Source organism: Pararge aegeria, chromosome 4, assembly GCF_905163445.1.
Source record: "Pararge aegeria chromosome 4, ilParAegt1.1, whole genome shotgun sequence".
In the NCBI taxonomy this organism is placed as follows: Eukaryota; Metazoa; Arthropoda; class Insecta; order Lepidoptera; family Nymphalidae; genus Pararge; species Pararge aegeria.
In genome coordinates, this window is record NC_053183.1 from 10,219,654 (window position 1) to 10,246,939 (window position 27,286).

A 27,286-nucleotide genomic window follows, 5' to 3' on the forward strand; every position below is an offset into this window, starting at 1 on the left:
TCGGTTTCTACACGACTGCACCGGAACACAATACTATAGCGGCAAGTCTCTGTCGGACCAGACTTGCGATTAATTTTAATATATCATAATTAATTAGTCTCCAGATTTTTTTTTATTATTAACTACTCAGTTATTAATTGTAATACTGATTTTTTTTTCACGTAAGTTTGTTTGTAGATATGAAAAACAAGCCTTATGGAATTAGCTTTAGCTTTAAATGAAATAAACGTCATATTACTAAGTTTGCCTAAATATCGTTACATATAAATTGGACCCGAATTTATTTTTTTATAATTAAGATTACTATCATTTAATTTGTAATGGTGATAAAACAACTGTTTTATCACCGAGATAACAGTACTGAGATAAACATATATATATTATAATCTAATTGACTCTTAATTCATAACAGCAACACTTGTTCCTAACATTAGTTGCAATTTAAGGGGCCATCAATATGGATAGAAAAAGTTTTAGTATTGTGCTATCTATGTTCTTTATGTTGACGGCAGCAGAGGCGAATTCCATTCAAAGCATAACTAAGTATGTACCATATACCTAGCCATTGATTTCATATAGTACCGTATACCTGCCTTTCTTAACTTGGGCCAAAGAAACATTGGTCCTGCGTCCGCGATGCTAACAACTTTGTTTCTACGATCGACAAATCACAGGCTCAGTTCCGCGAGACCTGTGATTGGTTGCATGCTGAATGCAATAATGCAGTACCACAGTTGAATCACTCCAGACGCAGATTAATTTATAAAATAACACTGTACCTTGCTATTAAGTATTTTTTTCTTATTATTTAGATTGTAGCTAATCCATACTAATATTATAAATATTATAAATACTAATATATTGTTTGTTGCCTATGTCAGTCTCAACTAATAAATCGATCCTGATGAAATCTGGCACGCATGGAGCCATATTATTTACATAGCCATATTTGGATCCTCGGAAAATCTTTTGTTACAAGTTACTCGCTAATGCATGCAGGCTTGACCGCTTAGCCTTTCGTGGTTAAATTGTTTAAAGTTGCAAATAAATAGTATGCATCCTGGATCCGGCAATAGGTTACATTTTATCTCTGGAAAAAAGTTCCTGTGAAAAAATTAAACACCCTTAAAGTAAACGAGGACGAAGTCGCGAGCAACAGATAGTATAATATACATACATAAAGTACGATATTCGTTTTAGAAATTATTATTGTTTCGTTGTGTTTTGTTGGAATGAAGTTTTTCTATTCTATTCTATTCTACGACTTATCTATCTATATCTCTTGTAGTAGCTAAGTTTTAGACGAATGCTCGTAAGTTAGTATATTATTGAACATATGTTCCCACTCGTAAATTTACAGTTTAAAATGGGACCACGGGTTATCGGCCACATTAAATGACTATGTAGATAAAACTATAAAGATGATAGTACCTTTCCTTCAAGAAAATGGCCTTGATCCTATGGAACTGCCTGAAATCATCGAGGGATTCGAAGTCGTAAGTGGGGATTTAAACCTTATTATATATTAGAGAAAGAATTTGCTTCTTCTTTTAAATCTAAACACACAGAGACCCAAGATGAAAGATAATCAATATTGAAGTTATTGCTACGAGGGAAATAGACTCATTTTTCATTGAAAAAGAAAGTTAAAAGGTACCATTTCTTCTGATATACGAAAAAGTCCACCCTTTTCATACAGAAAAGAGTGAAAAACCTAAATGTTCCGTTTCTACCAACGGAGTGGTTTTGTGGGGCTTGCACCCATTACAAACTCTGTCCCTCGATATCTCAGCTGACCTCAAGGTTGTCAGCGCTGAGGTTTTATGGTTTTTAGGTTCGATCCCCGGCAGGAGCAATAGGTGTCTGGTCTGGTGTGAGGCTTCGAAAGAAGTTAGTACCTACTTATCACCGTAAAAATAAAGCCATGCCGCCAAGCAATTTACTACGAATATACGATCTAAATAGCCGCGGCACACTCAACAGAAGCACGCACCGACGAGGCCCGAAAGCTATTATCGCAGGATTTCAGTCCTTGCCCCCGGGGTAAGCTTTGGGTCCGAATTGGTGCGTGCATCTGTGTTAGTGTGATGTTTCAAACGTTTGTTCGCAGTTTCCATACGTAAAAAAGTTATTGACTAGTAACTTCAAAGCTCCTATTTTATAATTAAGTTAATAAAGTATATTTCTTTTAGAGGCCTGTTATTATCACGTACAGCGCTTGGCTGCGGTTGCATGATGGTCAGATGAGAGGGCTGGTAAACGTGGACCGACATAGTGACCAGCATGTGAAATACTACGCGAAAATGTTGCGTGTACGCGTTCAACTGCAGTTCACTAACTTAGAAGTAAGTCGTTTTCTTCTAAAGCTACATACTAAAGGAGAGTTGAATCGCAAATAAAACGCCGGCCCGCGATGCCCGCCGTTTTCCGTTGGGCTCGCGAGCGGTTTTAGTGAGAACTTTGGCCGTTTACTTTCTATTTTTCACGTGGCCCTGGTAATTGCTCTTGTATAATGGCATATGGTTGCGGTACAGGCTACCGTCGCTAGTGGTCACCAAATCAGTCTGCATAACCAAGTTAGGTAAGCTTGTTGTTTAAATAATTTTGTCAAGACAATGTCGTTATGGGTGAAACTGCGTTTACTACCTATGTCTACAAACTACTACATAACAATGCCTACTTACTAATTAGAAAAAAAAACATCTTACGTGATAACGCTTTATCGATTAATTGGGCAATAGTGATCGAGTATTAAAATGATAAATAGCTTAGAGTTTTTTTATCTTTAAATAGGTACCTATCTAACCTGGTGATTATGAAATAGGGCATAATATACTGGTAGTCCGTTTAATTTAATGAGAACTCGAAGAGGATACAAACCCTTAGTTAAAGTATATGGTTGATTGTTGTTTATTTTTTAACATTTACTTGTTTTCCCCACTTCCCAATAAGTTATATTCTATTATTACTAATTTTGATAAATTAGCTTCTTTAGGTTTTGTTACAAGCGTTTTTGATACAAGACCATTGACCGAAACGAATACCGGTACCATTACCGTTAAGACCTTATGGCGGTTATCTTGTGAGCTCTGGGTATCCGATTATCTTTTCTGATTCCACTAGATTATCGCCATAGCGTTAGGTTTATGGTAATTGTATGTAAACAATTAATTAACTTATGAGTAATGCTTGACGCACGGATGATACATAACTGCCTCGTTTGTCTAGCGGTAAGCGTGTTCAACTACGGATCTCGAGGTACTAGGTTGGGTCAAAAGTTGTTAGATAGGTGTGTATTTTCTGCTAAAGAATTTTCAGGACCAGCTCGGAGTTAGAAAACGGGCGGTGGTGTGTTGCATTTGCGCTTCCGCCAACCCGTATTGTAGCAGCGTGTTGGAGCATTGCTCTAATTCCCACTCTTATGAGGGAGTAGTCAGTCCACCAGAGAGTCTAAAAATAGTGTAATATTAAAAAATAAAAATCATAAATTAAGGTTGAAAAATTATTTGTCTGTTTTAGGAATTTCATGTCTTGCTTGTATTCAAGTTTTTCTTTTTTTCTTAGTTTTCTTTGATATCTCAATTTTCTGGTTCTAAGTTAATAACTTATTAATGTAGGATTAATGTCACGAAAACTTGACATCAGTTGTCGTGAAGACGGTAACTGTATCCAGAGAAAAAAGGCTTCCTAACAATGCGTTGCATGGACATAGATAGGTAATATGAATGCATTTTAGATAAAAAGTGGGTCCCGCATATTTCTAGCTTGACATTCAACGAACTTATTATAGAAACAATGTACCTGACATAAATTTCTCCTGCGAAACACATCAGTTACCTAACAAATTCATTGTTAAGACCTATAATTTGTTTTTTACCCTGGTAACCACAGGGATGCAACCATAGATTTTTGTTTATCCAACGCTGCTGGCATGATCAGGTATTTGGTATAGTAGAATACCAGGCATCCAGATAGTGAAAGAGACGGATCAAGTTGACCTAAAAATCATCCTGACTGATAAATATATATAAATACACAATATACAATCTATACTAAACATCGCATAGCATTGTGTGAAGTCATTAACCGCTATTAATTAGATTACCAATAGGTGGCCGTAAGCTTGGCCATTCTGACGGTATACGGGACGAGGGCGGGTGATGCCCTCAACTATAGGTACACGCACGATACGACCTAATGTCTCGGATGTCTTGACATATAATAATTAACCTTTAGATTAATGCACATAATATGATAATTTGTAAATAGAATATTAATTATTATTGTATTTGCACAATAGGTCTTTGTTTATTGCGCAAATTGCTCTTTATTTGTTATTCGCGTTTAGAAGGAAATATCACGGAAGGGAGAAGTTAACTAAAACTATGTGAAGGAGTTACTTAATTCCTAAAGCAAATACCATTTACCTCGGCAATAATGGGCTACCGATTTTGTAATTTTTTAGCAAGCAATTTATTTAACAACAATCCGATTACCTACATCCGCGTATTATGTACTCATTGATACTGACCTACCTACCCAATACCTATCTACTAATCTACATTACCACTTTATGTGTCGTCCAAACGTGTTATAGTCGTAAAAATGTAATAGGCCCGTTTTGACATTTGTGCAAGACCATAGAATGTAACTTGGAACGAAACTGAAAGAAACAAAAAAATAAAAATCAATTACATACAGTGTTTTAAAAAATACGTAAATTTTTTTGGGAAGTTAAATAATACGAAAGAATATATCGCGAGTATTCTTTTTGCGCTTACTTCATAGTAGCATGCAATTTAAAATTGTTGCGAAACGTTCCGAAAACAGTTACGTTCTCAGTCTTTTTTTTTTGTATACTAGAGCTGTAACCATTTTTTTTACTGAATATCGAAATGATATATTGTGTAGTTATTTTACTGCAACGAATGAGCTTGGTTCTCAAAATGGGTTCTAAATAATGAGTCTGAGTTGATGTATCTGACCAAGCGGCACATGACTGAAGCGTCCCCGCGCGCACTGCGCAGTTTTTCGTTCCTCATCTTGTAAAGTTGACTGTGCGCTCGTTTAAGTAAACAATATTGATATATATTGTTTACTTTTACGTTGACTATGGCTCTTCTATTTTGGACATTAATTTAAACATAGTGATTTGACTCAATTTTTGTGTTTGTTTTTATATAGTACTAACTCTGTTTCAACATGTTGAAAAGTGGACGTATAATCAACAGCCAGTTACGCGTATTGGTTGTGAAGTTAAAGGAATACTTTGAACGAACGAACACTTTACAATACATAATAATATCAATCCAGTACTGATACAAACTTGAATTGATTTATCGTGAGTATCGAGTACAGAGTCTTATGGTTCCATAACTAGTTACGTCGCGATGACAAATGTCAAAACGGGCCTATTATATTTTTACGACTATAGTTTAAACGAACGTACGTACTTCCTCGTAAGTGACAGTTTGCCTGTCTGTGCGTTAATTATTTGCACAACCCAATGCAATTCGCGTATTTGGGTAGTGGTTTATGCCTCTTGATAGCAATATCTACGCAGAACGTGGCAGCGCTCGACGCGTCATCGGGTTGGTTTGTTGGACTTTGTCCGAATCATGACCTTTAGGTACTTAAACTTGTCTGAGAAACTGATGACTGCGCGCGCTTTTAAGTTAATCTTTACATTGCTTGTTATAGTAATTATGGTATTTTTATTTTTATTTTCTTACCAGTTAAGACGGATTACTTAGATGTAATTACAATTATAAAACATTAAAAATGTGATAAAATTCATAAAAAAAATTCGATAAAATATTCCAACGCCGCGCTGGGTGACTCTGAATCATGTAGGTACCTACTGAATATCTGGTTTCCGTTTTTGTTAGCAAGTCCCTTAACTAAACCCGTTACATATAATTATTTACATTGATCCACTGAGCATTCCTTGGTTATGTACGGGAGCTATGGTACCTATGGTATCTAGCTATCTAGTTCTGTAATGTGGAGACCGCTACAGTTATGTTAGATCTATTATTCTATAGTTGATGTATTTGTATTTGCGTATTGTTATTTAGGTATGATTTATTAATCTTTGTTTTTGATGTATATTGCGATGATACAATAATAAATGGTCGACACAAATCATCGTAGGTCTTGTTTATTAGCTTAATTTAATATCTTTAGTTTAAGTAAAGTTTGCCATGTTGCATGATTAAAAATAAAAATTACGTAGGCAGCAGTTGCTTCGCGGAAATAAGCTTTTACGTCAGCCGGCGGTGAACGGCCTGCTAATTGTTTGAGCACACCGCTCCCCGTCGACCATCAGCAAGGCTAGCACAGACAGGAGACAAAAATTATATCCCCTGACAAGGGATATAATTAACTTGTCCACCTGCTAAAGCACGGGAACATGGAAGTTTACCCCCGGTGGTTATAACACATATATTATTTGGATATTATTTCCACTGGTGCGCCACTGCTCTGAGAGTTGATAAAGCTGTGGGAGATAATAAATTTTTATCGTTTCCCCGGGGATATAATTATCTCCTGCCCATGCTAGCCGTATTGAAAAGTTTAATTATACAGGTACCTAGACTAAGTAAAATTAAAGCCGGACGGGACTGAAGAAACGTTAAATTGTTGCCTTTCTTACAGTTCGACTACAAATATCTGGTAAAGGTTATGAACATAGGACCTACGGGCGGCATCATCGGTTCGCTGGATCGGTTCATCATAATTGCCGATGTCTTGATCGATTTCAACAACGATGAAATTCATTTGCAACAGTTTTCAATCACTAACATTGGGTAGGTACGATTAGCATGTCTATTTAGATATATTTTCACATAAATATTTACTATTAATTTAAATGCGAAAGTCTGTTTGTTTGTTTGTCCTTGCTTATCGTCCTGACTAAGCGACCAATCTACTTGATTTTTTACAAAGAGTTTGTTGAAATGTACGGAGAGTAACAAAGGCTATTTTTTATCCCTGGAAAATAAATGCGTGTAACATACCTATAGCGTCTAAATAAATTTGACAAGTCGCTTTTTAATATAGGTAGATAATTTGCACCGTTGCTCTAGGAACTCCCTTATTATTCTAAGGTTCAAAATCATCGTCATCATCGTATTAACCCACCGGCCCACTGCAGGGCACGGAGGAGACCTCCCACAATGAGAAGTGGTTTAGGTCAAGCAAAGGCAAAGCAAGTGATATTTTTATTGCTTAAAACGCACATAACTTCGAAAAGTTAGAGGTGCGTGCTGGGATTCGAATTCGGTACCGCGAAAGTGTAGTCCTACCCACTGGGCTATCAGCGCTTCTTCAACTAATAATCACGGAGACCTCGTTATTCTTGGTGCTTTTGGGTTCAGATCGCGGGTTGGGCCAAAATTTGTAAGATGAACTTTGGGGTTTCTTGTTGAAAATGCCCGGAACTAACTTTTCGGAGTTAAGTGCGTTTCTAATTTAGGCAATTAAATATCACTTGTTTTAACGGTGAAGGAAAACTTCGTGAGGTGGAGTAGGGCCTAAACCCTTGTTACATTGAGAGGAGACCGTAGTGAGTTGATGGTCATGATGATAACGACCAGCCCGGAAATGAAATTTTGCGGTGTCCACCCCTGTGCCTCCGAAAGCACGTTCAGCCATCGGTCCCGGTTGTTATGTCTAATATTTCATAATAACCGTTCACCCCATCAACCCACATTGGAGCAGCGTGGTATACCTACGTTCTTTAACTCTGTTTCCTGACAGAGAGTGCCTGTGCCCAGCAGTTGGCCGTTAATGTTAAGACTTCATCTTAGTTCAAATGTGCTAAAAAGAGGGTTTGCAAAACACAGTATTTTTGAAATTGTGTCATATTTGTACTTGGAAAAAAAATATGCGAAAATTTAGAGACCTTAAATTAGTTCATCTCACGGGTCGAAACACTATTTAAGTACTTTTGGAGCATAAAAAAATAATTCCAAACATACCTCTACTTCATATTTCAGAGCAGTTAGGCATTTTGTTAAAAGAAACCAGTAGGTTTATATATATATTTTATTACATTGTTGCAGGTTATTTTAATATAATCATCATCTTTTACTATACCTAGAAATTAAAAATGTATACTATAGTGTGTAGTAATTAATAATTTATGTCTTTTTAGTAACTACTTGCTAATTGAAATTTTATGACTGTTCATAGGCGTCTTCGGGTACGTTTAACCGGCAATATTCTGACTGACTGGCTCGTAAACCCGGTCATTGGAGTGTTTACGAGAGTCTTTAATACCATCATAATGAAAGTCGTGGAACTCAACATTCGAAATGCAGCACAGACAGCTATTGGTTCTATCAACTCGAGTATACGTGATATCATTGATGTCATCGAATCACACAACTGAAAATTACCTGTTTACTATAAATATTGTACAAACAATATATCTAATTTAGTTAGATGTCCAGCCCTCCGTCGCAGTAACTTTTCTGACACTTGCTAACTTTAAATGACCCATCTCCATACAAAATATGCAATGAGAATACCTAGGTGAGAATACAACTATCAACTGTCAAAATCTATTTATAATTCTCAGATAAAGGACCTTGTTTAGTTACAGGACCAGTTGGCAATTTATGAGAATGTAACTGAAACGGGTAGCGGTCTAGTACTAAGGTTTAGCGTCATTACTACTCTCCTACATCCAATCCTATAGCTTTGTGGTTACCAAACGATAGTAACAAAACACAGAATTAAGAACATACAGACCCCTTATTCGGCCATTAATGCATGCAGTGCTTTTCACGTACATTGGGTCCAAAAAGAGTGAAAACGTCCGTCTGAAGACACACCCGTGGAATGTTGCTAAATCACAAACTTTTCTCATTTTATGTTTAGAAATAATAACTGCTAAATTGAATTAAGTGACTAACCGCCTGTTCGAGAAACACTACTAAAATGGAGTGGTTTTGTATGCTTCAATATTAGTCGTGTTCACGGTTTCTGTATTTTCTTAATTAAGTGGTACAAAAGTTACAATAACTATGTACATACAACAAGGTAATATTGTGTTGTTTCCTCTTAGACACGTACTGTTATTACTTGTAGCGTCACTGCTGGCTGCTTATTGTTATTTAATGCTTTGTCTTAGTAGCATAGTAAATCCTAACTAAATCAATGCTTTGTCTAATTTAGAAGTATTAATTTAGAAGTAATTTTGGTAGCTAAAATGTCGTACTTCATTGATGGGTACCGCCTCGTTATAGAATGCCATGCATAACGAACAACTACAAAATCGGAAATCGGTTATGAAATAAAATAAATCATTAAATTATTCAACACTACTATCGAACAATGTTATTATTTTTTGTAAAAATTAAACTGTAGATAGTATATGCGCAACGCCAATATTCATTGAAAAAAACTTTTAAATACATAACAAATTATTTTAAATTCAAAATTAGAAATCATTAGGTACCTACACATTATTATTACCAGTCTTATTGCATGTACAAATCATAGATGGGAATGATTTAATCTAAAGAGAAAATAAATTTAGTTTTTTCTGTATTATAAATTGGCCAGATAGTATTGCTAAACAACTATTAACTACCAGTTCCATAAACGATTAACTGGGAATCGAATAGGTTCATTATCGATTAAATAATATTCAATACCTACTGTGAGGTTTTAAAACTATTAACCAAAATTATACAAAGGATAGGCTATCTACTTTACCTTTTTATTTAAACTGATTGATAAAAAAAACGTATGATCATTAAAATATGAGAAATTAGTGTATTGGAATGAGCTTTGATTTGTTTTATTGACGATTGACTGTCGATGGTATTGACGATTAGAAAAATTATCGCTGTAGATACAGCGATAATTTTTTCGAGAAAACCTAAGAGACAACACTAAGATGCGGTCCTACTTGCGGTGTGTTGTCCCTGTTGCCACTGTCACTGTAACTGATAACCTATTTATTTCATATTTAATTATGTTCCCTAAAATGTTACACTCGTCGCTATTCGCTACTACAAATTCAGCTATTTGTATAGCAAATTGCAGAGCAGTGAACCTAATCATATATTAAGACTGATAGGAAGAGGAACAATTTAATGATAACAAATTCCTTTGCAAATCATCCATAATTGATATAATAAACAAAATGAATAGTCAACCAAATGTAGGTAATGTTAAATGTCACAAATGTCGACAAGTATTGCTTTCAGATTTAAGTGCTACATACAACAAATCGCGTTGCAAAGACACGTGTAGTAGTTATAATCGGAATAATTTTATTTACCTCCTTGAAGACCATTTACCTGCATGGATTAAAGTTAAAATTGAAGAAGAACAATGGACAAAAGGAAAACTACACTGTGAAAATTGTGGATGCAAAGTAGGGACATTTGATTTTGTGTCTGGGAGGAAATGTGAGTGTGGTATAACAGTTTTACCACCAGTTCATTTTGTTTTGAGTCAAGTTGATATCCCTATATTAATACCTAATTTGAAATAGTAAGTTTTTATGAATCTGCAAAATCATATGTAGAAACTTTGCAGTATGAGTCCATTAATTACATTTAGGGGTAGGGGGTTAAGCTTACATGTCTGGAAAACAGCAGACATCAATGCTTAAATAAAAAGAATCACTCAAATAGATTTCTTAAAAACCCAAATATCTTTATTGTTAATTTGGTTTTAACAAACATACAAAAAAGGAGGAGGTTCTCTAGGTTGTATTTTTTTAAAATGATTTTCGCTGTATTTTTGTTTTTCATTCATTCACAATCAAATACAGATTAACATAATTTGATTAAAAGTATGCATTTTGATAAATAACATCAACTAACCTCATTTTTATGTATTCATAGATGCCCACCTACCCAGTGGTAACAATCAGCCTGTGTCCAGATTTTGCAATGTTTTACAAACTAATCTGGCGTGGTGTCCACTGCACTGGCATGTGAAATATAAACAGAATAGTAGTATAGAATAGTGTATTCCATTTTGGCTACCAGGCCAGATAATGTTTTCTTTAAAATGTGACACTGTTTTTTGTAGGTTCATGCGAGTGTCCTTGCACAGAGCCAAAATTAACAAATTTTTAAGTATATACAGTATGTTTTTTTTTAATAAATAAAATTCTTAAAATAATAATTTTATTTTCTTGTTGCTTTTAACAATTGCTTTATGTTAATTAATAAAATATAATCTGGAAATTGGGGCTTTAAATTGTTTGAAATGCTCTTTGATTATCCATCAATTGAAAAATGTTATGATAGATGTCTTTCCATTCCTTTTATTATTTGTGGACAGTAGTCCAAACTTGTCAGTTTTGGGCCTTCTGCTGAAACATGCCCGCAGGGCTATTCTGGATCTCAGTTGACACCCAATTTAGCTAGCCACAGTGGAAAGTTGCTATCAAATGAAGACCAACTATTGGTATACATTAGTTGTTTGTTTCAGATTTAACAGGTTATTTGGTGGCAATTTTTCCACAGTGGCTAGCTAAATTTGGTGTACAGAATCGGCCTGCAGGCTACTTTTATCAATATAAACAAATTATTACTGATCTTTGCAACAAAGAATTCTGCACCATCTCTTAGAATGAACTGCCCAATACTACCACATACCATGTATAGTATTGAATTTTTGCCATAACTAAGTTGTGGCTTAACCTTGTTAGAAAATGGGAGTTTAACTCACCATTACTGTACCATTTTGTTACTGAATGGCGTAAACAGTCTACTAAGTCAGTAGACTATATGCCTACTATACACTTGATTTAAGTACTCATTTTAGATTTGTAGCAGGAGATAAATTTACTGCCCTTTGAGTAATTATAAAGAAAGTTTGTATGGTGATCTCGAATTTTGATGTACCTCCAATTGTTTGTGAGCTTGATAGGCAATAACAGGTTGACATGAGAACTTAAACCAAAATAAGGCAGCAAAAACAATATAATAAAAGTACAGTACATATAAATCGCAATATTTTATTCAACAACCATACAGTTTTGGATTTGATCATTAACTTCTATGTCCCTGCATTTAGCTGCTTGCAATTCTCGTCGTATCTAAAAAAAAAAAAAATTATGGAATATTATAAAAATATATATAGTGTTTTAACCAGTAAGAATTTTAAAAATTTAAAATACACTATAATTTTATCATGTTTGATGTGTGAAATTTTATCATTCATGTTTGATTAGTGAAAATCTTTAATTATTTCTTAAATATAGTTCAATGGGTACATACCACAATAATATTTTGGGATTTGTCGATATTTCGACCGAGTTGCAAGAAACACAATCCATGCAACTCGTACCCGTTGAACTATCATCCCATTACCAGCCCACTACAGAGCACGGGTCCAACAATGAGAAAGGGTTAAGGCACTAGTCCACCACACACCTTTGAGAACATTATAATATTGTGACTCAGGCATGCAGGTTTCCCTTCACTGTTGTAGCAAGTGATCTTTGAATTACTCAAAACGCACATAACTTAGATAAGTTAGAGATGCATGCTGGGATTCAAACTCTGCTCCCCCAAAAGCAAGGTTGAGCTCCTACCCAAAGTGCTAAAGTAATAAATTATGAATCGCAAAACTGAGGTCAAAGCATCCATCAAGCAGTTTTCCATCTGCACGGCTAGAATGGGCAGGAGACAATTATCTCACCGGGAAAAGTATAGAAATTTATCTTCTCCTGTTAGTTAAAATACTATCCAAATAATAAATGTGTATAAACAGGGGTTAACTTGTCTTACTCCATATTCCCTAGCTTTAGCAGGTGTACACGTTTATCGTATTATTTACGTTATATCCCTTGCCAGGTGATATAATCCGGGGATATAATTTTTATCTCTTGCCCTTGCTCGCCCTGCTGGGCATTATAATGTTACTAGCACATAAAATTTATAGCAATATAAGATAAATAATAATAAAAGGTGTAAAAATTAACCAGAGATAATGTAAATTGGGAAGGAGCTTAAAGGGGGATTTAGTTTCAAATTCCTGATATTTTCTACTACTCGTAGTAACAAATGCAGTCTTACTTCTGAAGTGATTGTAGGGTGTGATTGTTTTCTTAAGAGTTCTAGAAGAGCATCTCGTTGCTCGGTTGATATATCAGCTTTGTATCGTTGAACAAAGGTCAGCAATGCTTGATGCCACAGCACTGGCAAAACTCTGGATTCACTCTGGAATCTGGATATAGTAAATAAAGGAAAAATTAAAAAAAAAAATTAATAAATGTCATAGATGAGTTTTCTTTAACTTCAGACTGAGTTAAAAATGATATCTTACAATAAACTCAATCATGAGAAAACTCTGTGAATGAATTTTATGAAAATCAAAAATTTAAAGAACAATAATATTTATTTATTTACTGTAAGTACACAGAAATTAGTTATACATTAAACCCACTTACAGCTGAGATTTTACAAATAAATTTATATACACGTAAAATTGCTAGTTAAAAAGAAAAATTGGCCATATGTTTGGGTGTGTTTTTGACTCCTATCTGTGTCAAGAATATCTCAAAATAAATCTACCACGAACTTTCGGCTTATAAGTATTTTACTATGTGAAATTTTGTTGTAGCTACCTGAGCTGAGGAAACCTTAGCAAGTAAAGTTTGCCCATAGTTAATGCAGGACATACCACATATTGGTTCCCTACTAATAATCAGCATTCCAGTATTCTTTGGCAGGTACCTACTGCCACAGTGTTGCAACACCAAGTTTAACAGGTGATCCATTGTTCACAAGGATGTAACTTACATTGTAATTATTTAAGTAGTCTTTTCGTTGTTCTTTTTATAATTATTTGTATGTTGCTGCGAGAATTGTTATCAATAAAACTTATTATTATTATATCAATCTAGTAGTATATTAAATGCTTAGCATACCTGATAAAGTGGAATACAACTGAGTCCACAACCCGATATGGCAGAGCATATTTTTTATCAAACAGTATTCTCAAAAATATTGAATTGGCACCAGTATAGTCCATTTCTGCTATTTTTAACAAAGCTGCACTAGAATGAAGCACTGGCACTGAATTCCGTGCCAAAACAGAACCAACTATAACAGCTTCGCGCAATGTGCAGTCCCCAGCCTAAAACAACACATTTAAATTTTGGATTTAAAAAAAGTTTTGAAGTTATTGTTTTTAAAAATGCACCTTTTTCGGTGATGGTTTACTTTTTCAATCTCCCACAAGAGTCAAGGTAGGTATTAAAATTAAAATATAAAGAATGCCAGGAATTCCTTTCACTTACCTCTAAAAGTGGCAATAAAATGCCTTTCATGAAAGCTCCCGGCTTAAATAGAGATTTCCGTAAGGCTTGGTATAAATGGAAATTTAATCTTTTGTATTCCGCCAAATCATCTCTTACTCTAGGTAGGACAACTAAGTTATAAAACCTCTGTGCCATTTTCTCTTTTAAGTTTGAGGCAAAAATTCTTGTTGCCTGAAATAATGTTATTATTTAGAGAGGAAACTGAATTAAATTATAACATAAAAAAAGACTGATTTAAATTTCCTATAAATAATAGTACAAATAAATTACTTGATACATGGCTGCTGCTGACCAAGTAGTAGGTTCTGTAATGTATAGTATTTGTTCCCAATTTTGTAAATGTGGTATCATTTTAAATGCCTTGGGCAATTTTCCTGATCGGTATTTTTGCAAGACATCCCTCACACCTTCATACATGGTCTTAATTCTGGAAATAACTTACATCTTATCATCTTGTCTTTTAAATAAGATCTAAGGTAAAAACATGATATACCTAGACAATTAAGCTTTGTAAAAAAATAACATTGATAAGTAGATATTTCGCCTGCACCCTGGCAAGTTTAATATGATAGTATACTGATAGGCACAGGTGCCCCTTCTCAAGGGAGAGTCCCTCTATACAGCTCTAATACAGTTTTTGCATTGTATTTTATATGCATTAGCACATGCTGCAAAATATAGTCCACCAACAAAGCAGTTACAACTCACAATAATTGTATTTTACAAGTGGTAAAGATAATGACAGGAAAAAGTTAATCCTCTAAAATCATAAACCCTACTAAGTTTTATGTTGGCTTCTTCTCAGATCAGAGTTGGAACCCTCATAGTTAAAGTTATAAGTTAAATTCTTAAAATTATCAAGCCAAGTGCCTTTACATAGCTATTTTAATTTGATATGAATATAATGAAAGAATAATTAGACTTGCCTAGGGTCAATATTTTGCAGTTTCAAGGTTTCTACATCTGAGAATTGAGTTTGCAGTTCAGTATGTTTATCTGTTATTTTATCCTTTATGATATCTGCTAGCGTTCGTGTTTTCTCAGGTTTTGAGGACATAAACATTTTAAGTGCTTCCTCGTCTTCTTCATTGATCTCAATGTTATCATAAAATGTATCTGGTTCCAAATCATCATGGTCCGAGCTCTCTTCATGATCAGATGATTGATCTAAATAATAAATTTATTATTATGCAGGTTAAAAACACTGGCAAACAACATGATAAGCTTTATTTATTTATTTAAACATCTTTATTGCGTAGTAAAGGAGAAATTACAAATATACTTAAAAAAAATTAAAAGCAAAAGGCAACCTTATCACTAAAAGTGATCTCTGCCAGGTAACCTTAACTTTAGTGAGATACTACTAATAATATCTTGGTAATGATAATGGCTTCATCTTAGATGTACAAAGTACATTATAAAAACCATATTTAATGCTGTTATTTGAGTCATTGATTTCAAACAGAGCATATAAAGGTTTTGCCGCAGAGATGTCTAAGCTCTGAAACCATCTTTTAATTACTATAATAATAGATCCAAGCTTACCAAGAAATGATATTGAAGCTGAAGGTGCTGTAGCTGATGTGGTGGAAGGAATTCCATTACTAATTTCGGCCTGTTGTCGCCTTGCAGCTTTTAATATTTTTTTTGACAGATCAGCAGTAACAAACTGGAAAATATAAACAACAAAAATACAATAAATAAATTCTTGCTTAATAAGTATCAAGTTGCCACTTTAAGCTGGCTAAATGTTGTTAATCCAAAAATTATTCCATCCAGATTGGTAACTAAAATGTTAAGATTCAAAGTTTACTGCATAGATTAAAATAATGTTGGGTTTTATTGGAATGGAATATATAGTTTTAGATGTTTCGGAAAAATTTATATGAAAGTGTCTATTAAATTTAAACATGTTACTCCGCTTTTACTATCTTTGGAGTAACCTGTCAAAGATAGTAAAGGCGTCTGTTTATTTTTAAATGATCATTTTTGGTTAACTATGTCCAACCATATGAGAATTAGTCTACAAAAAAATTATGATAAATATAAATAAATAAATATACATACTTCTTCATCGCCTTCATCTTGTCTGGTTTTGTCTTTTCTATTTTTAATTTTTATAACATTCGATGTTTCTATTTGATCTGCGAGTGATATATTTTTTGCCACTTGTGAGGGCTTAAATTTTTTAGCCTTGCCCATTTTTTATAAAAATATAAACAGAATCTGTAAATTTTAGGTTATAATTGAAAATGCACACATTTCACAGATGACAGAATAAAGTTCCACAGATTAATGCTAACCACGAAAACCAGAGATGTGAGAGCACCCACAGCACAGATTAATGAGTTTCTTTATACAAAATGTAGATTTCTTTTTATTGTAGAAATTTTCCGTTCACCTTAAGACTTAACCTGGGGTCCTTAATATAATTATACTGTAGCTAAATATGAGAAATACTTAAATATGATCTATATGATAAGACATCTCACCGGTACAATCTTGTGGGATGCAAATTCTTTTTCCTTACGTCTTTTTTTTAGAAATATATAATACTTTTATTTGTAGCTTAATAGATTACGCTACTTTAATTCTAGAGCCCTGTAGTACTTTTGCTCTTAGCAAATTGGATAGCATGCAAACTCAAACTTTAAGGATCATCTTTGGAGCTATGAAGTGTATCCCTATCAATGCTATGCAAATAAAGTGCGTTGAACCACCTATCTGATAGGTATCTATTTTAAGCTCTGCAATTTTCACAGCATACATCATAAACTACAACTATTATGAAATTTATAAAAAGTGGTTTGTACTTGTGCCATTAATCTCCGTCGTGTCCTAACAAAGCTATCCGCTATCTCTGCATACCTACGCAGCCTTTCCTATTTTCCGCTGTAATAGTCGCTAGTTTTTTCGTAGCCTCTTGAAGTTGTTTTATCATCTCTGCAACATGCGAAGATGGCTGCTGCTGATTATTATTGGTGAGTTAATTTAATACGTTAAAAACTACTAACTGCCGCAAAAATTTCACCTCCCCTAGGATCTCATTGTTTGCACACCTTTTGCCAGTTCGGCCAGACAACCGCTGTACTATCTTTCCTTGCATGTTAACTGGTACGTGGTAGAAGAGTTTAACCAGGTGAGGTAAATCAGCGAATCCAATTTAGATGGCAGCGTTCGGGAAGCTTAAGTATGAGCCGATGGACGTTGGGGACCCAAGCTGCTGGAAAAGCGACCCAACACCGGTAAACGCAGAGCATCCCCGCACTAGGTGGACAGACGTTATCGAACGAGTCGCAGGGAGCCATTGGAATTAACGGTGCCCAGCAATGAAAAACCCTCGGCTGATAGTTGATACGATGATGATGATAATGTTATACTCAGTACCTACATGGTTTTATGCAAACGCGATGGTCTCGAAAATTTAAACGCAAACACGCAAAACATATATTGTACATATTTCTTTCTTGCTTGAAGTTGTCAGGTAAAAGGCCGATTACCAGCTACCACCGTTGTTCACCAGTTGTATGGGTAAAAATAAATAAAACAACCCTCTATCGCCTGTGCGTGATACTTTTATTTTTCTGAACTTATTTAAGTACACAGCGATCATATTATTTTGGCGCTGTTCAAAATATATTCGACTGTTATATAGCTAATGTGCTCAGTTTAGTTACAATGACTTTAGTATACTTAATACAGCATTGTACAAATTATTTTTCATGGTACTGAACATAAGCTAGGTACCTAAAATTAGAATTGAGTAGGATATTATTATGAAATTATAGAAAAACAATTTTTTTATAAATTAATTTAATAAGCTATTGAAATCTTGAAATCACAGTTTGCATCTTCTACTCGTTGTAGATACGTTTATGCTAGGAATCTATAATTCGTTACACAGGCTTATCTCCGACGGGAATGTAACTATGAGATTGTAAACTATGTGATTCAGACAGTTCATCTTTTATGCCTGATAGGCCTTTTGTACTAGTTCGCACGACGTTAATTAATTATTACGAGGCAAACACGGTTATTAATAGTTTGTGACGTAAAAGTAAGTGCCTACTTGTATAAACAGGAATGATTTATGTCCCAAAACTTAAAGTAATGAAGTTGCCAAATTAAGGCACTGTTCGATGAGAGGTGAATTCCGCGAAGGACTTTGTCTTCAGAATTAAAAGACATGTACCTCTGAGATGCTAAAAAATCCATCAACAATGCGCGGGAAGTTGATACAGTTTAATGTGTATTATTATCATATTGTCCAAAAGTTTAATGGACCATAAAAATTTTCGCCTAAAGCCGACGTGATGTTTCTACTTGAAAAATTCTACGCCATGGAAAAAGAAGATGTTAATGAATTATAGTGAAATGTTAAACAACTTCTACCATGGTTTATTATTTATTGTAGTATATTAAACCTGCTTTGAGCAAGCTTCAGTATCCATTCCCGTTAGAGAAAGGTCTGAGTAAATAGTTTATTTGAAAGCAAGCAAAAGTAGATATAATTTTAATACAAACAAAAGTGTATTTTTCCTTAATTTATTATCATAGAAAACTAAACTAGTATTGACCCGTGTAGGCATACACCGCAAAACGGAATTCACAAGTTATTGTTACAAACTTATGTCCGTGCCTACCTTAGGGTCAACTTAACAGTTATAGTTGCATAATTAAAATAAATGTACATGATATTACTGAAGACATAAGTGGTTTTTCAGGGAGCGTGTGATTTACGGTTTAGAGTAATTATTATTTATTAATTTATTATCTACGTCATAATGTTATATTCAAAAGCTCCGCCGAACCAAGGTTTGACTATTTAACCCTCGCATCCCCTAGTGTACGTTCCGAAGACTAACGTAAATCAGTCATTAATTAGATATGGAGGTTAAAGTGTCGTAATTAAAGAACTTCAAGCTCTTCAAGCTAAAAACAACAAGAATAATCCTCATTTAAACCGAAATATTTTAGCTAGAAGTCGCTTTTTCGTACTATTTTGTCATAGATAATTAATCCGATTGCCTCGTATACAAACACAGCACGGTTTCGAGTTCCTGCAAATCGACTTGTCACTTCAATCTTCGATAGAAACTTAGAACAAAACGTTTGGGGAATTTTTTTGAGAGACTAAAATTTTAACATTTAAATTATAAACTTTATCTTGTAAGATTGGTTAGTCAAATCTAGGAACTTCGGTTTTGATTATAACATTCAATTAATTACTATTATAAAACTGTAAATGTTTGTACGTGCATCGCGCAAGTTTTATTGAACCAATTTAGTCGGACTTACATACCAACCGCACTAAATTTTATCGAATGGGCTTACTTGAAACTAATATACAGAGAGCTAGTCCCAGTACCAGTCATGCAGGCGAAGCGTGGGCACAAGCTTGTAAACAGAAAATTTATTCAGACCTTAAATTTAGCGTCATCTTTTATAAATCGAACTATTAGTAATTGCCACAGGTTAAAAAATTATAACCGTAATTTATCTGGTAATTTTGAGATGCTATATTTTGTTTTGATGACAAAAGAGGCCCCCTGTGTCTCCATTATTAGAAGGTTCTATTTTTGACTTTCAGATCTACCGGTTTAGTGTATCATGGGAATCATGAAAATATATCTATTTCTTCAAATTACCCTTGAAGTACGTATGAAATTGTATCGTGATGTGTACACACAACATACAGTATAGTAACGTGCTAGATTTTACCGTAGGTATATCGAAATTCGATGTGTGCGTGGCCCTCAAACTTAACTATAATTTTGATAGCAGACGCATTACCATGTGTAAAATACATTGCAAAGGAAAAAAAGATTTAGAATCGGAACGTAAATTATACAAATGTGTGTCGATTTAATAGATTACCAAATCGATCGAATGCGATTCTCATGTTTCTAAACCAATTTGTCATAGGGAAAATAATAGGTAAATGGACGGAATAGTTCCAAGATGAAAAAACCAGCCAAGTGCGAGTGCGACTCGCGCGCAGAACGTTCCGTACCATAAATTGGTCGCAAAATAGTTTGTACCGATAATATAATGTGATCATTCCACTTAACGAAATTTTGCATACTTTGTTTATTGTTTACTTAATATTGCGATATTGCAGTGGATTCCAAATAATAAAACAAAGTAGGGTCAATTCGCATCTTAAAGGAAGGATACCAGAATAAATATTTCTAATTTCTAAGAACATCTCTCTCACTCTTGAACAATATACAAATCTTATTTCGTAACAACCTGGCGATAACAATGAGAACAGATTTTTCTGCTGGCATTAATACAATACACATAATATTCACATATAATTAATTATTGCCAATTATAATATACAAGGTTATTTCAAAAGGGTGCGCCGCCTATAAGATATATCACTAATACTCAATTAAGAATATTTATTTCAAGTCATATTTTTTTATTTCAAGTATCTTTTTCTTTTCATTTTGAAAGTAAAAACGCGACGTTTAAAAACTTGTGAGCATTATTGTTTTATAATTAGCTAGGATGTTATGATTTTTTGTAGCATAAGACAATAGAATTTGTCCTTAGATGTAAACACCGCTGATACTATGGTTGTCATTGCGTAATTTTCTACGAAAACTTTGAATTTAACAAGTATAACATTTCCAGTAGCTAATTATGTAGGCAATTTATCTAAGTATTCATTCGAGGAAAAAGTTTTGAAATACCTAAAACACCTCGTCATAGTAACCCCTCTCCAACTAGCCTTGTATATATATATAGCTATAAAAAATACCTCCTAAATTCCTCGTCGTTTTCATATTCGTACCTACTGTACATTAAATTTCCCGAGTGTAGGAATGGATTTCACTAGCTATTTATTGAAAACCTTAGAAAGGTTTTTTTTCATAAAATGGCTTGAACATAGTAACTTGAATTGACCCTATAAATTATAGTTTTGAACTTACGGTAAATGTCCGTGATACTAATTATGAATACCTAATTTTAATTTTATAATTTTAAAAATAAATAAAACACAGCAATAAGCAGGTTCGTGAAAGATATCGAAGTCGGTTCGATAGGTTAACAATTCATGCACACAAACATATTCATAAAATTGTATCTATCATCGATTTTCAAATCAAGTCGAGTTGTTAATTGTGACACCTGTCCTCTTGTCACTTAATTTTTTTTTCTTCAATCGATTGCCGCCATTTTGGCGCTGCAAGTTGTGAAGCTGTAATATAAGTGTTCAAGAAACTAAAATTGAAATTATTAAATAAACTGTAATATTACTTCCAGAGTAATCCGTATGTCAGAAATGCGCTTCAAATGGGGACAAGATCAACCAGTCCATTGGTGATGAAAGAAGTCGGTTTTATAGCCTATATAAATTAGGTAGGTTCGAATTATACTGCGAAACCTCATATGTAAAGATAGCAGTGTAATCTTTTCCGCGTTTCGTTGCTGTCGTAGGTGCTACATTCCTTTAGCTAAGATTTTGTTGTGCTTTAAAATATATGCTTTACGCTATTGCGTAGTTCGAATTGCGCTTAGAGTAAAGGATGGATAGGATAGTGATAACTTATAAGACGATGGCGTAAACAAAACAGGAATAAATTAAGTAACCTTTTTCAAAATATTACGATACTGAGGTTCAAATAACATTTGTGACACAATATTATACAGGTAGGTTGAATGCTCCTATAATGCCAGCTTCATTTACATAATTACAAATACGCAATTCACACAAATGGTAATCCACAGCTTACATTAACACGAATAAGGAATGCACAAAAAATAAACCTACAAACTTATTACATATTAATATTATTACGTGCGCTTAATTTTCAGCTTAACAATATAAATTTTTGATCACAGACAAAATTCTAATTAATATTATCAACGCCTTAACAATTTGCGCGTTTACCTAACGTTTTTAAAATATAAAACACTAAACTTATCATTATAATACTCTATAATAGCAGCTTCTAGATATACAATAGGGTATTACGCTCTAATCAAAATATTGGTTATTTTTATGTTGATTTAAAAGTTTAGGTATCTAAAAAAAAGTTACGAGAAGTGAGAATGGTACATTTTGGAGGGGGGCTTTCTAATAATAGATATCTACTATAAACTATTAAGTGAGAATAATCTAAAAATAGAAACCTACTGTAAACAATTAAGTGAGGTGGTGGGCGGTGGCTATTATGGTGTTAAGCAATAGCCACGCGTTACATTTACAGCCTAGCAATAACGCTGTCTATAAAAATCATAAGGTAGGTAAATTATAACATCGGATTACAGAGTTTCAATTACATTGTTCGTCATAATTTATCGTCTACTAGGATATTAATATAAGTGTGTAATACCCTATTGCGTGACTATTAAAGTTGAAACAACCAGTTTATTGTGTCTAAAATTATTTCAAGGCAACATTTTTTTTAAATGATAAAGCGAGTAATTTTTTATAAGTCCACTTATGCTTACGATTAAAGATCTTAATTAAAGAACTGTTATGATTTTATGAATAATTTACAGTGACTTTGTTATCACATATTTTATACGTACCTATGTCTATGGTCAATTCTATCTGAGGGAAACCGAGTAATTCGAATATCATGTACCTACAGATTATTACTGCTATTCCATCAGGAATGTGGGTAGGGCGTAGCAAGGGATGTATCAAACTTTCAATAGGATCGTTTTATATTCGTAGTTTACCTTAGCTTAGCTGTAGTGTAAAATAAGTTAAGTATGAAAATGAAGCGACGTGGTATTTTTGATGCACATCGTTCGCTAAGCATTATCTCACATCACTGCTGGAAGATCAGCCTTATGAAATTACGTGCCTTAAGTGCTTAACGTAATGAACGCAATATTCAGCTGATTCAGCAGCGTTAATCCCTTTTACTTGGAAGTGGATCGGGTATTTAAAGTTGTGCAGTGTGATTTTTCCGCGTAACCATCTGTGGTTAAGCGGAAAAACAACATGACAGAAAAAGAAGAACATGACAGATGCGGTGTTTACGCGGCAAGCAAGGTTAAAATCTTGATTGCCGTACTCAGAGGTCCTAAGTAAAAAAACACATCCGAGTTTATTCTTTTGTCGAATTTTCATTTAATATGCGACAAAAGAATGCCGAAATCGTCGCACAATATTATTATACCGCTAAACTAAACTCTTCATGCTCTTTTCATCACAATACTTCGTCACAGATAGTTGGTGCTGGACAAAAAATGCTTAAGGAACAGACATTGTAAGAATTAAGTTAGCTTTATCAATCTTTTTTATATTTCTCTAAATTGCTAACAGAAATGTACGACGTTTGAGTTGTATTAGGCAATATTGTAAAACGTTAAGCTTATGAACAGGCTAGGTGGCCAGGTAAAGAGTCACTGTATTTTTTTAATAAACTCTTTTGGGGCTTACTAATAAACGTTGAGTACCAAGATTAATTTATTCTTAGGCTGATTAATTGTTTCGTAATACCATTATTTATCTCTTTCTTTTATCTCTAATTTGCAATTCGAAAGAGGAAGTCAAAACATGGGGTGATTATTGAACTGCGTTAATTAGTAAAGGCGTTCATGTTTAGAAGTCTGCTATACGAGCTAGAGTTAACAAATTTCTGCTCCCTAAATAGTAAGCTGAATGTACCTACATCTAATAAAAAGTATATTTCAAATTGTGACCAAGTGATTCTAGATATATAATATTATGAACCTACTACTATGACATCAACTAAACTAGGACTGCACGTAGTCACTAAAAATTGTTTTTTTCTTCTAGTTTAACGTAGAAACTCATTGTAATTATTATTATATTACGTAAGTATGCATACTGTCGTTATCTTTAAAATAATACTGACATGAGCTCGAGAGGCAGATACATTTCCAATATAGAATTCATTTAAGTTTCAAAGTTTATAGTCGTACCTAATGCACCTTGGATCTATAATTTCAAGTACACCTTCAACTTCTTCCTGGTCATACAAATTCAATAGGGATAGGTACTAGGACAACATGTAAGTATAAAAGGTAACACTTATTTCGAATACATTTCAATTATATCGCAATTTAAAAAGTAACATAAAGAAATTGTCAACCCTAGCTGGTAATAATTGTAATAACTTGACTTCACATTTACTTTTTGCTTTTGTGTTTTCTGTTGCAATTTTAATCCGCGATTCCATGGTATAATAACTTTTGAATATAAACTGTTATTGATAAATTGATCCTTTAATTGATTTTTATGATCATTAATACTGTACTGATTAACTCAATGGGGACGTGTGACGTGTCCATCTTGTATTTTAAAAAAAATAAGGATAATAGTGTTCTTTTTGAACAATAAATTATAATAACTAATTTTAAAGGTACAAGAAGGTGTACTATTTGTACGAGTACCTATAAATTATTTCACAGGTAGTTATCGGTTATTATTATAATTTATTGTTATTTTATAACTTATAAATTTTTGAGTCTTTCGTAATTTTGTCAATGTGCTAGTTACTTTATTATTAAAAAGCAATTATTACTGTCGCTCTGTCAGATGAAATAGCGCCACCTATCGTCCAGGAACCCATTGAAAAAAACGACATTATAAAGTTTCATCTAAATCGGTCCAGCCGTTAGATGACAAATACACGTACAGAAGAATTATACATTTTAAGATTATACACATTTACTGGGCGATACCCATTCCGTGTTCAAAATATAGGGTGAGTTATCATTATTAGCTTTACATTGTGATATTAAATTAAAACATATTTTTATTTGAGGCCGCCTATTCATATACCTATTAATTTTTATTTTAATGCTTTGAAGAAAGTAAGTAACATCAAAGCTAAATGGTTTTTCCATCAAATCAAAATCTTGTGATTGTGATACATAAGTAAGTATACTATATGCGGAGCACTAAGCATTTTGAAGTAGCATGATACTCATAGTTTTAATAACAGGAAAATGTTCTAAATTAAAAAAATAATAATAATGATTAGGTAATATTATGAGTTGCAATAATTGTGCACTACAGTAACAATAGATCTAAATATTATGTATTTATGAAGAACTACAACTACGAAAGCAAGCCTCATAAAGGCGTTCGACACCAACAAGAGAAAGCAACAAACATATTTTTTTTAGTAGGTAATTTTGAATTCTCATACTATCTAAGTACATTTCGCAATTGACCGACTTAAGTATGCCTATTCTAAATTTTATTATAAGGGATTTTTTATTGTTTGAATAAACCACGTTATGAATAACTAAGACTGTTATTTTCTGAATAGGTACGTTCTTACAAATATATTTGGTCTCTGTAGATGCAAATAAATTTTAGCAATTTTGTTTCAAATAAAATATGTGGATTTAGCTTGGTTGGATATAAACAGTGACATGCACTTCCGATCTACACAAAAGCACTGCCTACCATAAAGATTTTTGGTACCTAACGAAATCAAGAAAGTTCCTAACACCCTGTGCACGCCACTGTATATTGAGCATTTAATGCGACTTTCTGTAATTCACAATTTCAAAACAATGAAGACAATAAGTGATATTAAAATTTGTTTTATTTTGGGTTTTTGAACTTTCCTACAATTCTCTTATGGCATTTCTTTCTTCGTACACAAAAGTGAATGAAGATATTTTTTTCGTATTGCACATTAAATCTAGCCCATAAATTAAAACGTCACAACCATTCTAAAGTGTGTGTTGAAAAAGTTTTGGTGGTGTGCACAGCAGATCCAGAAATTGATTTATCCTTCTTCCCAAGGAACATCTTTAATTTAAAGTAAAAATTCAGTTTCAGACCTCTTTTATTTATTCGTTTATTATTCAATATGCCGATCAAATAAAAATAAATAAAACTTACAACCTTCAATTTAGACTTGCTATTTGATTTGATGGTGTCTTGAGAGGAACAGCTCAAATAGATTGAAAACTTTGTAATTTCCTTATTTAGTAGCATGAGTTAAATTAAGGTTAATATTTTGTAGGTTCACAAAAATTCATTGCCAATTTTATTAATTCGGTAATCCATGAATCTCTAAACGTAACAAAATTATTATACCTGAAATTCCTGAAATTAGCGCTTATGCTTTCATTTATATAACGTTCCTTGTGAAAAATAATACCTTCGACCTTCTTGCGACCAAATTAGTGGTGCTAATTCGTACTCTCGTACAAAATGTTTGAATTCCACTAAATTTACAAGTTAAAAAAGTAGTACTGTATTTTAATCCGTATTTCGTGTGATGAACGATTCTACTATATTGTGACATTTCAATTTAGTTTAGTGTGTTTACTGCATGGCCATTATCACTGTTTTTTGTTAGTTTGGAATGGCTACTCATTATATTTAAAAGTTACTATGGTGAGCTACACAAAACTTAACAATAACATTTGATAAAATACCTCGTGTATATATAAAGCAGTAACAGTGAATCGAAATACTATCACCATCATCAGCCTATTTAATGTCTCACTATTGGGAACAGACCTCCGCACTCTTATAAAAGAGCTATAACAAATATTAGAGTTACTTCGGTTATTCTATGTGGGTTGACAGGCTATGGAACAAAACGTTCTATTCAGGAGCCTACCAACAAACTGGTGACATGCGATTTAGCTGAGCTAGGATTGAGGATAGTTACAGATCTGGTGTAGGTAGTGGAATAGAGTTAATTGGTGTGTGTAAAAAGCATACACACGGACGATACTTCACAGTGATTCTTTTTATGCTTATCACAATGATCCGTCGCTTCAAAACTACCTTCCTCACACTTGCAATCGGTCGCTGCGATCCATCGCTATGGCAAGTTCTCTACAGGACGTGGCATCACAGAAAAGTGCCAGTTGAATGCCAGTAACTGCAAAAAGCATGTGTATATCGCTTGCAATATTAACTCGTACAAGTAGAATGTTCTTTTAGTTTGCACCAGTAGCTCGTGCTACTAACTTGGACCAGTATTTGGCGTCGGCAGTTTAGCGAAGTTTGCATGA

The 27,286-nt window shown here is 33.7% G+C and overlaps 2 protein-coding genes across 2 annotated transcripts; one reads left to right on the forward strand and one right to left on the reverse strand.

Moving 5' to 3' along the window:
• Positions 1-457: 457 nt before the first annotated feature.
• LOC120623517 lies at positions 458-8,855 on the forward strand. The gene is made up of 5 exons (XM_039889568.1): positions 458-543; positions 1,361-1,496; positions 2,193-2,345; positions 6,658-6,809; positions 8,197-8,855. The coding sequence occupies exons 1-5, from the start codon at positions 458-460 to the stop codon at positions 8,393-8,395; spliced, it is 726 nt and encodes a 241-aa protein (XP_039745502.1). The 3' UTR covers positions 8,396-8,855.
• Positions 8,856-11,963: 3,108 nt separating this feature from the next.
• LOC120623383 (bystin) lies at positions 11,964-16,579 on the reverse strand. Its single transcript, XM_039889385.1, has 8 exons — positions 16,370-16,579; positions 15,848-15,971; positions 15,229-15,469; positions 14,573-14,729; positions 14,282-14,473; positions 13,910-14,118; positions 13,056-13,206; positions 11,964-12,073 (listed from the first exon to the last, which is right to left on the reverse strand). The coding sequence occupies exons 1-8, from the start codon at positions 16,502-16,504 to the stop codon at positions 11,993-11,995; spliced, it is 1,290 nt and encodes a 429-aa protein (XP_039745319.1). The 5' UTR covers positions 16,505-16,579; the 3' UTR covers positions 11,964-11,992.
• Positions 16,580-27,286: the final 10,707 nt, after the last annotated feature.

What these genes read in the sequence shown, in the direction of transcription:
- LOC120623383 (XM_039889385.1), bottom strand. Translation starts at nt 16,504, where the DNA reads ATGGGCAAGGCTAAAAAATTTAAGCCCTCACAAGTGGCAAAAAATATA. An exon ending in AAGATGAAGGCGATGAAGAA is followed by an intron (nt 15,972 to 16,369) that starts GTATGTATATTT and finishes TATATTTTCCAG; the next exon opens with TTTGTTACTGCTGATCTGTC. An exon ending in GTTGTATTCCACTTTATCAG is followed by an intron (nt 13,207 to 13,909) that starts GTATGCTAAGCA and finishes TACTATATCCAG; the next exon opens with ATTCCAGAGTGAATCCAGAG.
- LOC120623517 (XM_039889568.1), top strand. Translation starts at nt 458, where the DNA reads ATGGATAGAAAAAGTTTTAGTATTGTGCTATCTATGTTCTTTATGTTG. An exon ending in TCCATTCAAAGCATAACTAA is followed by an intron (nt 544 to 1,360) that starts GTATGTACCATA and finishes GTAAATTTACAG; the next exon opens with TTTAAAATGGGACCACGGGT. An exon ending in TCATCGAGGGATTCGAAGTC is followed by an intron (nt 1,497 to 2,192) that starts GTAAGTGGGGAT and finishes TATTTCTTTTAG; the next exon opens with AGGCCTGTTATTATCACGTA.